Below are 15508 nucleotides of genomic sequence, written 5' to 3'. Positions count from 1 at the left end.
ACGCGCTTACTAATATGCTCTAAGAGGCGCTCCCGACACTTGCGTTGCCACTCGGATAGTTTTAATGTTATTTGTGAAGGTAAAATATTTAAGATCTAACAGAGCGGCTCCGGATCAAGAGGCAATGTCTATAAAAGTTAGAATAACACAAGAGCAGACTTGAATACCTACAAAATGTAAGGCCGGATGTCCCAGAACGGGCCAGTATGGCCTCACCTGACCTGTTTGGAGGTCGTATGACCTGTGCTTCGTATATAAGCATGAATCCTGACAAGCGAAGCTTGGCAGCGATTCGTCTCTCTTACAATACACTCCTATCTTTCTCCGAAAGCTTGCTCTCAGTGCTATCCGTGCTACTTACCATCCCATCTTTACACAAAACATGCTCCACTAGTTTGTATAATAGGACTGCCGACAGCTAGCGCAGCAGAGAGTAATACAATAACGCTAGAACATTATTGTTAAGTTAAGTTAATTTAATATAAAATATAACTTAGGCAGAGGATTAACTTAAATAATCCTTAAAGTTATCTTAGCGCTAACAGAATACAATGCTATCTTGAAATAATTTCTTACAGAAAGTTCACTGCTAGCTGTAACTTTTGCACGATCTGCATTTAAGCAATCAAGGATATTAGGCTTCGCAGACACTCTTCCGCGAAAACAACAGAATATTACAACAGAGCCTAAAGGCAAGAAGATCTCACTTCCTAACCCTAGGTTTATATTACTCTGCGAGAATGTTAAATCCTAACAATTACACTGTTGGCTAGATCTGCGCCATACCTACAGAGTCTGTTGCCGCGCAAGCTTTCCTCGACGAAAGGCACGAAGGGCTGGAATGTGTGGCTCCTGATGATAACAACGATTACACATCAGGCAAGATTAGGACACACAATGTCGTTATCGCTGTTTTTAACGGTGTCAATTTATGTGTGGCCTAGATATTAACACTCTACTCTGCGCGTAGGTAGATATCGACACTGTATATCGGCCTTCTGCCCTGCGCACGATGGATATCGACCCTCTGTTCTGCGTGCAGACGTAAATCGACACTGGGTATCGCCCCCCTGTAAAGTTTGGGCCACTCTGGATATCGACACGATATCCGCCGTCCTAAATACATAGCACCTTAACCTATAATACAGCTCGCGATCTGCTCAGCCATAGCGTACAATGTCACTTGAGGATGCCCACCAAGCGGAACTGGCAACACACTTGCGTCGGCGATCCGTAACCCCTCCACGCCGACCACGCGACCCTCTGCGTCCACTACAGTTCCCATGGCCGCTGTGCCGCCCGAGTGATGATGCTGCATTCCCGAGCGTTCAATTCGCTCCCACAACACCTCATCAGCGACATAAGTCGTGAGGGGGGTCAAGCCTTCCAGCTCCGGTCCAACGGGAGGGGTCTCGCTTTCGATGCATTGCTTCATGGACTCCGTTCCAAGCATCACTGTGAGCGTGCGACGAGCAGCGTACATAAGTACCTCGCGATCGAGTTCGGTGGAGAGATAATTTGGTTGAATCTTGGGTGGATCATTCGGTGAAGACGAGCTGAGCGACACGGTTCCTCGCGAAGTTGGAAGCAGGAGCATCGTGGATGTTGCGATATGAGTCCCGTCAACAGGAATTCCCGGAATCCCAGGAGTAACGTAAACCACGAGCACTTCGAACAAGTTCCGTGTCCGCAACTCTGAGTGTTCCGTATGCTTCTCGAGCCACTCCTCCGGCACGCGTTCGCTGGCGACCCAGTCGTATGGCAGCCCTTTGAACAGCGACGGATGCGTCCACCCAGGGCTTCCGAGTGCGAGACTCTGAGATGGATCGCTCAGGCGGAATGCCATGTATATCGCAAAGTGGTCGAAGAGGTTATTTCCAACCCCTGGCGCGGCATGGACCAGTGGAATACTGTGGGTGGAGATAATCTCTGGAGCTCCGATGCCAGATAGCATCAGAATTTGTGGAGTGCGATATGCTCCGGCGCAAATGATGACCTCCTTCGACGCTTTCACGATCCTACTGTCCCCCAGCTCTACACCAGTGGCCTTCTTGCCAATGAAGGTCACTCGGCGGACTGTCACATCGGTGAAAACGGTGACGCTTTTCAGCGGGTAGGCGGCATACGAAGGCTGGCGAAGCCCATCCCGCGAGTTCTCCTTCAACTCCGCGAGGCCAGTCATAGAACCGATTTCGCCATCTGTGCGCTGAACGCCCAGCTCCTTCCAGGCATTTTCGACGGTGTTGCGCAATGGATACTTTCTTCGTGGGTCTGAAGAGATCGAAGCGGCCCCAAAGCGCTGTTCTACCTTGTCAAGCCAAGGCTTCATTCCTCGGTAGCTCCATCGCTCGTCGCCAACTGCTTCACCCCAGTGATCATAGTCGTGGGCATCGCCTTGGAGCCAACCCCCAAAATTCAGAATTGATCCACCTCCGAGGGCTCTTCCTGCAGGTAAAGTGTGGACACGGCCGGCGGTCTGTGTAACTGGCTCACTGCGGTACGCATAGTCCAGTTTCCCACCCAGGAGCCCAAGGCCAGCCAGAATGGTGTCCGTCCCAGGCTCACCGGAGGGATCAGGGCCGGCTTCAAGCAAAATAACCGATGGCGATGAAGCGCTACGCGCGAGACTGGAAGCAATGACGCAGCCTGTGAGACCTCCACCTACAACAACATAGTCTGCTGTGGCTGGCTCCATATCAGAGCCTTGTTGAGAGCTTTGAGGAGGTTTGCGGTCGCAATGTGTGGATGCCTGTCGATGTAGCGGGTGTTGGGGAGCGCAGCTTCGACTTATGTGCCGCAGGATGCAATGCTTGGCGCGGCGTAGTGCTGTTGTGGCCCCATGCCTCTGCACGTTACACATTGATGCAGTCCCCGAAACTATAGGCGCCAGAGTTCTACTTCGATCATAGGCTAAAATTCCCGAACTCTTTAGTATGCCTAGCCCTCTCCCTCGGTTTAACATCCAACACTCCACATCGGGATGCTTACTCGCCCCATGTTGTTTGCCGGAACGAAGAGTGCACGCGGTTTGCGCTCTATTGCGCGAGTCGTACCTATCTTGAGCCCCCGGAGAACCACCAATTACCTTTCGGGACCACCGGCAAGCCGTATGAATGACAGTGTTTGGAAGCTTCAAAACATCGATGCAGCGTACTGGGACGAGTACATCGCCACGCGCCCCAAGTACGACTCCACTATCTTTGATCCCATCTTTGCCTACCATGCGGCAGGAAAAATCCCTTTCCGCGACGCTCTCGATATCGGTACCGGCGCTGGCTCTACCCTTGGACCGTTGCTCGACATGTTTGGTCGGGTCACCGCGAGCGACAATGATACCGTCAGTGTACAATTTGCGCAGCACAGGTTCCAACACATTCCGCGCAGTCGACTCTCCTGGACCATGTCGAAAGGAGAGGAACTCATCAAATACCACGCTCCAGGATCCTTCGACATGATTACTTGCGCTTTAACTTTCCCTTTGCTCGATACCGAGAAGGCATTACGCTGCATATTCACTCTGCTACGACCCGGTGGAACATTGGCAATTTGGTTCTATGGTCCACCCTTCTTCATCGAGCCAACGCTTGCAACAGAAGCTCAACCTATACTTTATGCTGCGATGGATCAGGCTTTTAAGCCGGTGGTTAGCGGTGGCAATGGGCAGCAGAGAGCAAGCTGGAAGCGGGCAGCGGACGGAATGGCAAGCTGGTTGGACTACATTCCCTTTTCTGAAGGTCAATGGAAGGACGTTCGCCGGCAAAAGTGGAACAATACCAAAGCTCGCCTGGCCTTCTTTGGGCCGGCTGCCTGTGACTTCAAGGTTGAACCGGTGAGTTCTGTGAACAGGCTTGAGGCCGTTACCGAAAAGTACGATCCCACTTTCTGGAACGTGAATTGGGATTTTGAGATGGTGAGAAGATTTGTTATCGCGGTTTTCCCAAAGCCGAGAGAGATGGCCGGCCCTGATGAGATTATGGACGGACATTTGAAAAAATTACGAGAGATGATGGGCGGCCGGGACCGAAAGGCCTCAATGTCCTGGCCTGCAGTATTGATCTTGGCGCGAAAGCAATGCTAAGATGATAGCCTTTGGTTGTATTGTAGCCGGTAGCATAATTTCAATGACTCCGCTTGCCGTATGCCTCACCACTCGACCTCTTTTCTAGACTCATCGATCGTAACGAACCTTCCCCCGAGGGTTTCGCGTGTGGCTTCTTCGATCTGTCGAAGAACAAATTGACACGAATTCTCAACCGGAACAAATGCCTCGTGGTAACCGAAATATCTCGCACCAGCGTTGCCCATATCTGTCTGCATGAACCTGCACTCCCTCAGTAGTTGCATAGATGTCGTCCAGGTCAAGGTCTTACCCAGGGTCAACAACAAACGCAGTCAAAGTTTGACTCTCCCAATGAATCTTTCTCGTTAGATAATGTGCAACGACTTTGCTTGCGCCATAGGCAAACATAGGCCATGGTGCCTTTTCCATGGCCCCGATGCTTGCAATAGGTGTACCGATGAGAACGAATTTCCCTGCTTCGCTTTTCTCAAGAAAGCCCCGGACAGCTTGGAATAGGCGTAGTGGTCCTGAAGCAAGCGAAACGGTTAATACAAATACACCTCATCCGAGCTGATGCAGTCCTTACAACTCACCTACACCGTTTACATCAATCAAGTCCTTCACCTCCCCAGGATTCACTGCGGAAAGGTCTCCATACACATTTCCTGATCCAGCATTCGCCACCACTACATCTATCTTATCAACCCCGTATCTGGTCGAGAGTGTGCGCGCTGCATCTGCTGCATCCGTGTCAGATGCTGAATCGATCTTTACGACAATCAGTCTGCTACTGTCCGCGCATGGAAGGTCGGTCAATGAGAGGCTTTTTGCGCTTCTCAAATCTCGAACGCCAGCTATGACAGTGTTCTCGGGCCGGGAGAGAAGAGCCTCGACCAAGGCCCTGCCTAGGCCTTCTTTGGGCGTTAGACTGCAAGATTTACTAGATATGATCGAAAAGGGCCGCACGTACCTCTGCTTGCACCTGTGATGAGATACGCAGCCATGGTGAAGATATTAACGGTTGTATCGTCACAGAATTGAAAAGGCCTTCTCCTGCGGATCTGTCTTTTCACCAAGTCTTGGTCCCTCGTGGTACGACGGAATGATTGGCTGAGGGACTGGTGCAGCCTCCTTCCACTTTTGCAAACCTCTACATGCAGCTCTTACACACGTCCCGCTCGGAATCCGGACGTCTCATTCCCTGAAAAATGTTCCCATGCCAAGGTTCATGGCTGTGCCGCAAACTACCACTACATCTCAGCTGATCATCCCCGAGTTCAATATATTTTCGACTTGGGTATGCTGGGTCTCTTCATCTATTTGTGGTCGGTGAAATTCCTACGCCGTCACAGTCAAGTTGGGTGGCTGTTATCTCACGAGTCAGACCCTTAAACTAGAATTGCCCTTAACCTGTTTAGAAATAGACAAAACGCCTAAATCTTCTAAGCTAATTAAATCTTCTAAGAACTTCTAAGAACCTCTAAGCTAATTAGAACGCACTAAACTAGAGAGAGGTAATTCTGTCCTAAAGGTCTAAGAGAAAATAGTAGTTAGTTGTGTGTATCTTAGTTTATCTGTTAGCTACTAACGTTGCTATCTTTAGCCACGTACTTCTCCCTCTAATGCTGTGTTAAAATTCTTAAAACTACTATTATTTTAAAGCGCTTGTCTTACTCTATAATATACATTAAACATAGACATTACTAGCACTCTCTTTAACGCACTAGTAGACCTATCTATCTGATATACAAGCAGGTATTAGCCTTCCTTTTCAGAAGCTTGGATGACATAATCAGGCGTCTTGCTTAGCGCACAGGCTAGCATCTAATATATGTTTATGTTACAATCCTTGCTTCGGGAAGCACTCGGGTCTTGTTATGTTCCTACGGGGGAGTAGGACGGGTTGTAGGGGCCAATCCGGTAGGGTGTACAGTCCTACGTACAGGCTATTGGGCTAATGGAGGAAGGGAGAGTGACTAGATTGTGGTTTGCCCTATGTGCGGCAGTAGGGAGGCTAGGGTTAAACAGTCCTTGCGGACAGAGTTAGAGGTATATATAGTGTAAGATATATAAATAGTATTATAGCTCTTTAGAAAGCTAAATGCTACTTAGTCTATGTAAAGAATAAACTAAACATTAAACACACCTTTTAAAAGTTGTTTAATGTAGGAACTATATACATGTGCAGGGGACGCTAAGGGGAGTTAGCAGGAGTTTATAAAAGCCCTCTAAGAGGGGTTTCTATAAGCTCTCTTAAGCTCTCTTAAACTCCTTTTAATTCACAGCCTGTCCTCTTATTAGATAACACATTCTTCTATAATCTTAGGTAGCTGCGCTACCTCCGCGTCCTCTGATTAGTCTGTAAGCGAGCCCTGCCCCAAACTAGCTAGATTGTGGAGCACTGCTGGTAGGGTTACGCTGGTCTAACTGTAGACTGTAACACGCTGCCCCCTCTCCCTAGCAGCGTCCTCACTGCTCTGCTTACACAACTGTGTTAGTAAAGGTTTATTTATAAAATAAGTGTCTATTTACTAAAAAGCATTCTTAACATTTATTTATTTTATACTAAATAGCTTGTTAGTCTTATTTATCTTACTATTCTTATATTGCTTATTATTTTAATCCTTTTTATTAGATAAAAATAAAGCCCTATAGCGCTTACTAATTCTTAGAGTTGTTTTATGTGTTAACTTTGTCCTTAGATAAGTGCATTAAGTGTGTAAAAAAGCATAGTAAATGTAACGCCTTTATTTTTAATGCTATATAAGATTATTTAAAGAAAAAGAAAGAGACACTTTTTTAAGAGGCTAAGGCTTTAAAGGCTTAGAACTGCGCGTTGTAGGATAAGTAATAGGCTTAAGACTAGAAAGAACTAGCGCAGGATTAAGAGTAGCTTTGTCTGCAGGAAGAGATGCTAGGGGCAATAGATAGGGAGCATTCTAAACAGGATTATATCTAAAAATTACTAGATTTGCTAGAGGCTTGTTGCGCAAAGTACTTAGAGGGGGATCTATCTTTTTTAAATAAGATAGAAGCTTTTAAAGCTAAAGTAAAAAGTTATTTTTTTTCTTAACTATTATTAGCTAGGACTTGTCTTTAAAGGCTGCTGCTATTTAGTAATAACATAGCTGTTTCTTTTAATATAAGTGCCTTATTGCCTAGCTAGTTTTTTTTAGATAAGCCTAAAGGTACTTTTATACTAGTAGCTGCGTGTTCTTTAAATTCTTAGCTAGTTTCTATGTATTTTTGCTAGTAGGCTATTTTTTTTATTTTACTAGAAATTCTTTTTAGTTCTTTTAATTACTAATAATACACTTAACTTTATATTCTGTTTCCTTGTCTTTCTATCTCTGTGTAGATAAAGAAATCTTTTTAAGTGCTTTTTCTAGTCTAGAGATGTAAAACTATAGGTGTATCTTTATATGTAGAGGAAGCTTAAGCTTGCAGTTGTCTTATTAAGTTTAAAAGACTTTATATAGTCTAATTTTTTTTTTACTAGCTTTCTAGAAGGTCTAGTTATCTTAAGATTTTTAGTGTTAAAGTATACATAATCTTCTAGGTAGATTTCTAGTCCTAGTTATTAAGATTTATTTGCATACTTTTCTATTGTTTCTCTACTAGATCTAGCTTCTATAGCTAACTTCTTGTGTATCTAGCGTAAGTCTTTTAGTTAGTCTATTAACTCTTATAGGTCTATAGGCTAATTCCTGTGCAACATAAAGTACAGATTATATCTAAAATTAGCTTTATATAGTGTTTTCTTTATTGTAGCTAATTCTACATTATTAATAGCTAACTACACTATTAGAAGCTATTCTGCCTAGTTATCTTAAGTATAGAAAATATACTTTCTTAAATATCTCTCTATTTCTGCATTTGCTCTTTTAGTCTGTCTGTCTGTCTACAGGTAGTAGGCTGTTAATAGCTTGTGTGCTATACTAAGGTGCTGCATTACTACTTTCTAGAAGCTGCTAGTAAACAGCTTATCTTAATTAAAGATAATAATCTTAGGGCATTTATATACTAATATTATATTTTATTTTAATTTATAAATAAATTTTTTAGCAGTTATTGTTTTTTCTAAGAGCTAGGTGTGTAGGTACTTAGTAGTTTTATCTAGGGCTACTATAATTATGTTGCACATCTTGTCTGTCCCTAGTTTCTTAGATAAAGGTAATCTTATAATAAAATCTATTATAATTATTATTTATAGTAATTTTAGTGCTTTAATTAGTTAGAGGTACGTATATGTCTTATGCCTCTGCAGGTTGTTTTTATTGCAAGTATTGTATTCTCTAAGCACCTCTGTGCATAATTACTTTACCTTTAGTATTTATTATAGTATAGCAGTCTTTAATTTTTTCTAGAGGGTGCCTATTCTTAGATGTCTAAACATTAGGGATTTATAATATTCTTTAATTAAGTTTTTCTATTTTTACTTACTAGCTATAAGCATATAGAATTTTTTTATAAGTTAGGGCCTATTGTAAATCTATCCTTTATTAGTTTCTTTAAAAAGTGTAAACTCCTTAGTTCTTTCTTTTTCTTTGTTAAAGTAGTCTAGTCTTTAGCTAAAGGCGTTAGCCTGTTAATTCTGTGCTTCTAGAACATGCTTAATAATGCAGTTAAACTAGGCAAGCTTTATTACCTATTTTATGTGCATTAGTAAGAGTTTCTTTACTATTAAGAATGTAACTAGATTTACATAGTTAGTTATAATATAGAATAGCTTTGCTATTCTATGTAGTTTAGTGGCCTATACTCTTACAGCGTTTAATATTGCTTTTAGCTCTTTGTTAGGTATGCTGTAGCCTGCTTTAGGTCCTAAGAATTTAGCAAAATAATACGCGACTAGGTACTATTTTCTGTCTTCTTGTTTTTAATAAAACGCGGCCCTGCTAGCTCTAAGAGACGCATCTGTGTGGATTTTTGTATCTAACTGTAAGTTGTACAGTCGCCTACTAAAAGTTATTAGCCACTCAACAATCCAAGCTCTGCAGGGGTATAGTTAGCCTATTTAGGAAAGAGGTTACTTAACTAATTGCTACCTAAATTAAAAGATTTTTAGTTCTATAAGAAGCCTATGTTAAGGCCTATCTTCTAGCGTTATAGTTAATTAATAGTGAGTTAACCTGCCTTTGTTTTAGATAACTTCCTTTATGCGCTTTAACTAGCTTAGGATACTCTTCCTATAATTAGCTAGTGTAATCTTTGCCTATTCCTCTTTAAGGATATCTACTATCTGCTTGCAAGTAGTAATATATTCTTGTTGCTTTAAGATGCGGAGCTTTATAATCTACTAAAGGTTCTTAATTAAGTTTAAATTAAGACTTTGTAGAGGCTAATCTATCTATATTATGCTATAGTTGTCCATATACTTTTAGGTAGCCTTTGCAGTATAAATAGGGGCTCTATCCTGCATCTATATGCTAATACCGCGTTTCTCTGTAAGCTGCTCATAGAATGGGATGCTAACGTTGTGTAGAATCTAACAGTATTTGCTAGCATTATTCTGCTCACCTTTTTAGTTAATAAACAGCTCTAATTTAAAATTAAGAGAGATTACACTAAATACAGAGACTGTAGTCCTTCTAGACTTAAATGTAGGCTTTAGGTACTAACTCTTGTACGCTTTTCTATGCTGCTGACGTACATATAGAGGTCTAGTGTCTAAGCCAACTTTAAATGTTGCTTTATTACAATAGGCTACGCAAGCCACGTTACTGCTCTTGTTATATTAATAGATTTAAGCAAAGCAGAGTTGTTTTTCTTTATGTACAGCTAAGAGCTAAGGCTTGTAACGTAGACAGAAGGCGTAGTACTTATGTTTTACAAGGTATCTCCTTACAGTACTAGCATAGATGCGGCAGTAGGTCTTAGACAGTGTCGCAATAGTCTAGAGCGTAGCAAAGGGATTATTTACTGCCTAGCAAATTAAATGCCTCTTAGCGCGTTTATTAAGCTTTAGAGGCTAGCCTGTACGCAGGGCTTTTGTATAGATAGGCTGGGGCTGCTTGCGCAGCTAGCGGATGTTATATGTAACCGTCAACTTAGGAATGCTGAGATGACTTGAAATTTTGCTAGCGCTCACGCTATAAAGGTGGAATTGCTATATTATATTAACAGTAGACTTAGATAGCTCTTTGCGCGAGGTTTTATTTGCTTTTATAACTATTAAAAAAGGTGGTAATTTAATTAAGTTACAATTAATTAAAATTAAAGCATTATGGGGTAGCCTAGGCCTCTTGCTAAAGTAGCTAATCACTTTTAGTAGGCGACTGTACATCTTTAGTACTAGTTTAGCTGTTATAGCTTGTTTTAAGGCTATAAATGCTTTGTTTATTTCTAGAGTCTAGACAAATTTTGCTATAGCCTGTTCCTTAGTTATAGCGTTTGTTAATAGTATAGCAATTTTTAAGTAGTCCCTAATTATTTGTCTTACATAGCCTAATAGTCTTAGAAATTCTTTTACTTTCTTAACTATTATAAGTTCTAGCTATTTAAGTACCTTTTGTATCTTAGCTAGATTAATCTTTATTTCTTTCTTATTAATTATAAATCCTAAGTATTCTGTTTCTATAACATAAAATTTGCATTTAGAGAGCTGTAGATAAAGTCTATACTTTCTAAGTTGTTCTAAAACTTTTTATACCTTTTATATATAGTCTTCTAGGGTGTCTTTTAAATAGATAAGGACGTTATCTAGGTACACTAGAGTAAAGACATTAAGGTACAGGTTAAGAGCTGTATTAATAATTTACTAGAATGTTGCTACGGCATTTATTAAACTAAACAGCATTACTAGTAGTTTATAAAGTCCCTACAGGGTCCTAAACGCTGTAAGCTACTTATCTCCCTCTTATATCTTTATTTTGTTAAATTTATCTTGTACGTTAAACTTTATAAAGTACTATGTTCCTTTTAATTAGTTTATAATGTCTTATATAATTAGTAAGAGAAACTAATCTTAAATTATGTTATTATTTAGAGTTTTATAGTCCTAATAAACTTAGATTTTTTCTTCTTTCTTTTTTGTAAAAACTACTGCTAAGGCTACAAAGCTATAGCTTTCTTAGATGTAGCTTTATGCTAACATCCTATTAATATATTCTTACAAGGCTTCCTTCTATATCCTAGTTAGGGGATAAAGCCTGTATGTTTTTAGATTGTAATCCTTTATTAAGTTAATAGCATAATTTTAAAGCTAATGTAGTAGTAGTTCTTCTAGGTCTTCTAGTGTTTTAAACATATCCTTGTAATTCTTATATTCTGCTAGGATATAACTTTTATTCTAAGTTTAGATAACACTAATCTATTTTACATCTTTGTCTGCTTTAATTTTTTTATAAAAGACTTCTTTAAGTTTTTTTTTTATTATTTATATTGCTTAAGCTTCTAGCTTTTAGTAAAAAAACTTCTAAAGCTTTCTTTTCTTAGAGTAGTAACTACTACCCTGCTTTGCTTATTTGTAGACTAGGCATCTGTTGTTATAGCATACTAACTAGGTTATGTGTGCGTAGTTATTAGGAGTTTTTATTATTATTATTCTTTAATTAATTATAGAGTTATGTGTTTTAAGCTAGTTATAGCTTAGAATAGTGTTGTATTTGCCTTCTAGCTTAAGTATGTTTATAGACCTCTATTTATTTATATTAGAGGTCTTAAGGTCTTTTTTACATGTTTCTAAGTTAATCTATTTTCTACTATACTTAATTAATAACGCGTTAGCAAGGGTTACCTTAAATAAGTTTTTTTTTATGTAGAATAGTATACTTTATTTATCTACCTAGTCTTTATTTATTACAGTAAAGGTGCATCTGCTGTCTACAAAGGCTAGCCTAGGCTATCCTTTGTACGTAAAGGTGGTTATTAGGCTATGTCCTGCCCCTTATCTTACTGTAATTACTGCTAATATGTTATGTTTAACTTTCTTATTTAAAAGAGAATAAAAATTAATATCTTATAAATTATTATTAAACTTGTTTTTTTTTTTTTTATAAATTTAATGTTTTTAATTATAGTAGTTAGCTGCTTTACATTTATAATCTTTAACTAAGTAATATAACATTAAGTAGTCTTCTTTTCTTACTACTTTTTATTAAAAGTAGTAGAACCTATAGTTTTTTTGCTTGTTACACTTTATTTATAGTTCTTGCTTGTAAGAAGGGGCTGTCTAACAAGTGTAATAATTTGTAGTTTTGCAGGCTAAGGCTATCCCTTGCTATAGGCAACTGTTACAGTTCCTTTCCTATATAGGCTACTATTCTGCTTAATGTTTATTGTCCTAGTGTTTAACACAGTATTATTATGTACACTAGTACTAGGGGTACAGACATTTATCTAGTTTGTATAATGTGTTAAGGGGACTTTCTTAGGTCTACTAAGGGTATTCCTTTGTTTGTATTAACTGTACAGGGTGATTTTTCTATTAGCAGCTGTTAGTGCTATAGGTGCTGCTTCTGCAAAGAATACATTGTCTGTAGTTCTATTATATTACAAGAGCTTTTTAGGAGATTGCTAGGCTTAGAAGCAGTGTCTTAGGTTTTTTAGGCGCTAGTTATAGTACTTTAAACCTAGCAGGTTTACCTATCTATTCTAGCTTTTAATCTCTAATTTTAATAAAGAATTACTATTACTTTTTTTTATTTATAATATTATATTTAACTTTAGCTATTCTTTATATAATGTTAAATGTTAAGTAGTTGTTACTAATGTTTATCTAGTAAAGTAAGACTATATAGTTACTTAGGTAGTTATATTACAACCTGCACTTCTAGCACTTACATTTCTAAAACTATTAGAAAAGCTCTCTTACTAAGGTGCTAGGGGTCTAGTCTTAAAAGGGGAACTGTTCTTTCTTTTTTTAAACATTTATAATATATTCTTAGATCTAAGTCTTTTTTTTATATCTTTTAAAAATTATAAGGTCCTGCAACACTGTATTAAAGCTACTAAAGTTTTAAATAACTACCTTTTAATATAGTTTAGGATAGTTATTTAAAGAATAGTTTTCTTTGCATTACTAGTAAAGTTTATTGTCTAGTTTTCCTTATATTTCCTTATCTATAAGGCTGTATTTAGTAGTAATAGCTTTTATTATTATAGTAGTATTTTTATTCTCCCTCTTCTAGAAGTCTAGGTAATTTTAGCAGAAATGTTCTACTTTTCTATAGTTTAGGCAAGCCTTATTTTTTAACTACTTTTATTATTTCTTTATTAGAGGCGGCCTATTATGTCTTAGAACTTAGTTTTTCTTTAAAGGGGGGCTTTATATATGCTTTACATAGCTAAGGTCTATTAGCTTTTTATTATATTATAAAAGCTCTTTTTTTTAGAGATAAATTCTAGCTTCTAGAAGGTTCCCTTTAATTTCTTTTCTCTTTTATGTTCTCTATAGCAGTTGTTATAAGTTATTGCCTTTTTAATATAGTCTTTAAAAGTAGTTAGTTAGTTTATATATATAAACTTATCCTTTACTTTGTTATTTAGTCTATTGTAAAACATGCAGCATAGGGCTTTCTAGTTATTTTATCTATAGATAGCTATTTGCTCTCTAAAGCGTGCTGCATAGTTTTAGACTAGTCTACTGCCTTATTTTATGTTGTCTAGTCTGTTAGCTGTAATCTTTTTTTTGTCTAGGGTTCTATAGATAGCTAATAAGGCTGCTTTAAAGTTTTTTACACTACTAAACACTTCCTTAGTTTTAGAGTTTAGTAGTACGCTATTAGCTCTAAAGTCTATCTAATTATTAGTGTAGAGTTAGAACTAGATTATAGAGGGGCCTTCTAAGTGTAATCCTATCTAGAAGATTATTTCTATGTTAGTCTAAAATACTCCTTTGTTATACTGCATATAAAGGTAGCATCTAGTAAAAAATAGTTAAAGGTTCTTTAATAATTCTTTAAAAAGCTTTAAAAGGGCTAGCTTTAAAGCTTTTTTAGCTACAACACTTACTTTATTTATTAAGATGTTTTAAACTTTTACTAGTTTTACTTATAGTTTATGTATCTAGCAAGCTTAAGCAGTGTCCTTCTAGGGGTTAATAAGAGGTAGGGGGTTTTATAAGTTTATAGTTTTTTAGTAGAAGTTAGTTATTTCTTGCTTAAGTTTTAATAGCTTACTAACTTTATTACTAATCTACTAAAGTTTCTTAATGTTGTCCTAAATAAAGTTAATCTATTCTGCTAGAACAGCTTTACTTTAGGTAGGGACTTCTGTAGATTCTAATAGTGTAGTGTAGGCTATGTTAAAATCTAGGTTGTGTTAGAAGGTTACTATACTTTTTAAAGAGGTAGTGTTTAATGTTATAATTCTTGCTTTAGGAAGCACTTAGGTCTTATTATGTTCCTACAGGGGAGTAGGACAGGTTGTAGGGGCTAATCTAGTAGGGTGTACAGTCCTACGTACAGGCTATTAGGCTAATAGAGGAAGGGAGAGTGACCAGATTGTAGTTTGCCCTATGTGCGGCAGTAGGGAGGCTGGGGTCAAACAGTCCTTGTGGACAGGGTTAGAGGTATATATAGTGTAAGATATATAAATAGTATTACAGCTCTTTAGAAAGCTAAATGCTACTTAGTCTATGTAAAGAATAAACTAAATGTTAAACACACTTTCTAAAGGTTGTTTAATGTAGGAACTATATACATGTGTAGAGGACGCTAAGGGGAGTTAGCAGGAGTTTGTAGGAGCCCTTTAAGAGGGGTTTCTATAAGCTCCTTTAAGCTCCCTTAAACTCCTTTTAATTCGCGGCCTGTCCTCTTATTAGACAACGCATTCTTCCATGATCTCGGGTAGCCGCGCTACCTCCGCGTCCTCCGATTGGTCTGTAAGCGAGCCCTGCCCCAAACCGGCTAGATTGTGGAGCACTGCTGGTGGGGTTACGCTGGTCCAACCGTAGACCGTAACAGTTTACTAATTGCCTCTCTTACTTTTTTACTTTACTATAAAACTTTAACAAAGGGCTCTGTGTTAATAATAAGTAAGAGTAAGTATATATAACTAGTCTAATGCTAGCAGATAATAAAATATAACTAACATTAGATAGCAAACAGGCTTAACACTCTCTGCCTAAGCCTTAGTAATATTAATAGTAAGGAAACTAAAAAAGCTAAGTCTAACCCTATCTCCCTGCGACTGCTGCGGGTCAGGCCTTGTTCGTCTCGATTGGGCATCGCGCTGGATCCGACCCCCTTTTCGCTCCTCTTTTTGGCCTAGATTGGTGGACTTGACCATGGCGCCACCTATTACGGTATAGCGTATAATTGCTCCTTTGTGTGAAAGATAGCTGCTTCCTCCCTCGTTCCCCTAGCTATTGCCAAGACGCAGGTGCGAATGCAAAGAGTAAGAGGAACCTATCTAGAGCGCATCTTTCTTAACAATATCTACTGCAATGCCTCTCAAATACTGCGCACGCAGGCATCGCGCGCGCATTGCCGCACCAGCTACCAG

At 38.9% G+C, this 15508-nt stretch overlaps 4 protein-coding genes across 4 annotated transcripts; 2 read left to right on the top strand and 2 right to left on the bottom strand.

Moving 5' to 3' along the window:
* Positions 1 to 773: 773 nt before the first annotated feature.
* BDR25DRAFT_248779 (uncharacterized protein) lies at positions 774 to 944 on the top strand (the record flags this gene model as incomplete). Its single annotated transcript, XM_033685986.1, has 1 exon — positions 774 to 944. A coding segment is annotated over one exon (171 nt), but the record flags the coding sequence as incomplete, so codon positions are not given.
* A 10-nt stretch (positions 945 to 954) lies between these two features.
* BDR25DRAFT_308238 (choline dehydrogenase) lies at positions 955 to 2754 on the bottom strand. The gene has a single exon (XM_033690999.1). The coding sequence runs from the start codon at positions 2693 to 2695 to the stop codon at positions 1133 to 1135; it is 1563 nt and encodes a 520-aa protein (XP_033539418.1). The 5' UTR covers positions 2696 to 2754; the 3' UTR covers positions 955 to 1132.
* A 355-nt stretch (positions 2755 to 3109) lies between these two features.
* Positions 3110 to 4078, top strand: BDR25DRAFT_248813 (S-adenosyl-L-methionine-dependent methyltransferase; the record flags this gene model as incomplete). Its single annotated transcript, XM_033685989.1, has 1 exon — positions 3110 to 4078. One exon carries the CDS (start codon positions 3110 to 3112, stop codon positions 4076 to 4078), a length of 969 nt encoding a protein of 322 aa, XP_033539417.1.
* Positions 4079 to 4143: 65 nt separating this feature from the next.
* Positions 4144 to 5064, bottom strand: BDR25DRAFT_248801 (NAD(P)-binding protein; the record flags this gene model as incomplete). The annotated part of the gene is made up of 4 exons (XM_033685988.1): positions 4144 to 4321; positions 4371 to 4587; positions 4654 to 4974; positions 5031 to 5064. The coding sequence occupies 4 exons, from the start codon at positions 5062 to 5064 to the stop codon at positions 4144 to 4146; spliced, it is 750 nt and encodes a 249-aa protein (XP_033539416.1).
* Positions 5065 to 15508: the final 10444 nt, after the last annotated feature.

The sequence above is a fragment of the Lindgomyces ingoldianus genome (assembly GCF_010093535.1).
Source record: "Lindgomyces ingoldianus strain ATCC 200398 unplaced genomic scaffold BDR25scaffold_87, whole genome shotgun sequence".
Taxonomy (NCBI): Eukaryota; Fungi; Ascomycota; class Dothideomycetes; order Pleosporales; family Lindgomycetaceae; genus Lindgomyces; species Lindgomyces ingoldianus.
This window is presented reverse-complemented; position numbering and strand designations above follow the sequence as displayed.

Coding starts and splice junctions, on each gene's coding strand:
- BDR25DRAFT_308238 (XM_033690999.1), bottom strand. CDS start 2,695: ATGGAGCCAGCCACAGCAGACTATGTTGTTGTAGGTGGAGGTCTCACA.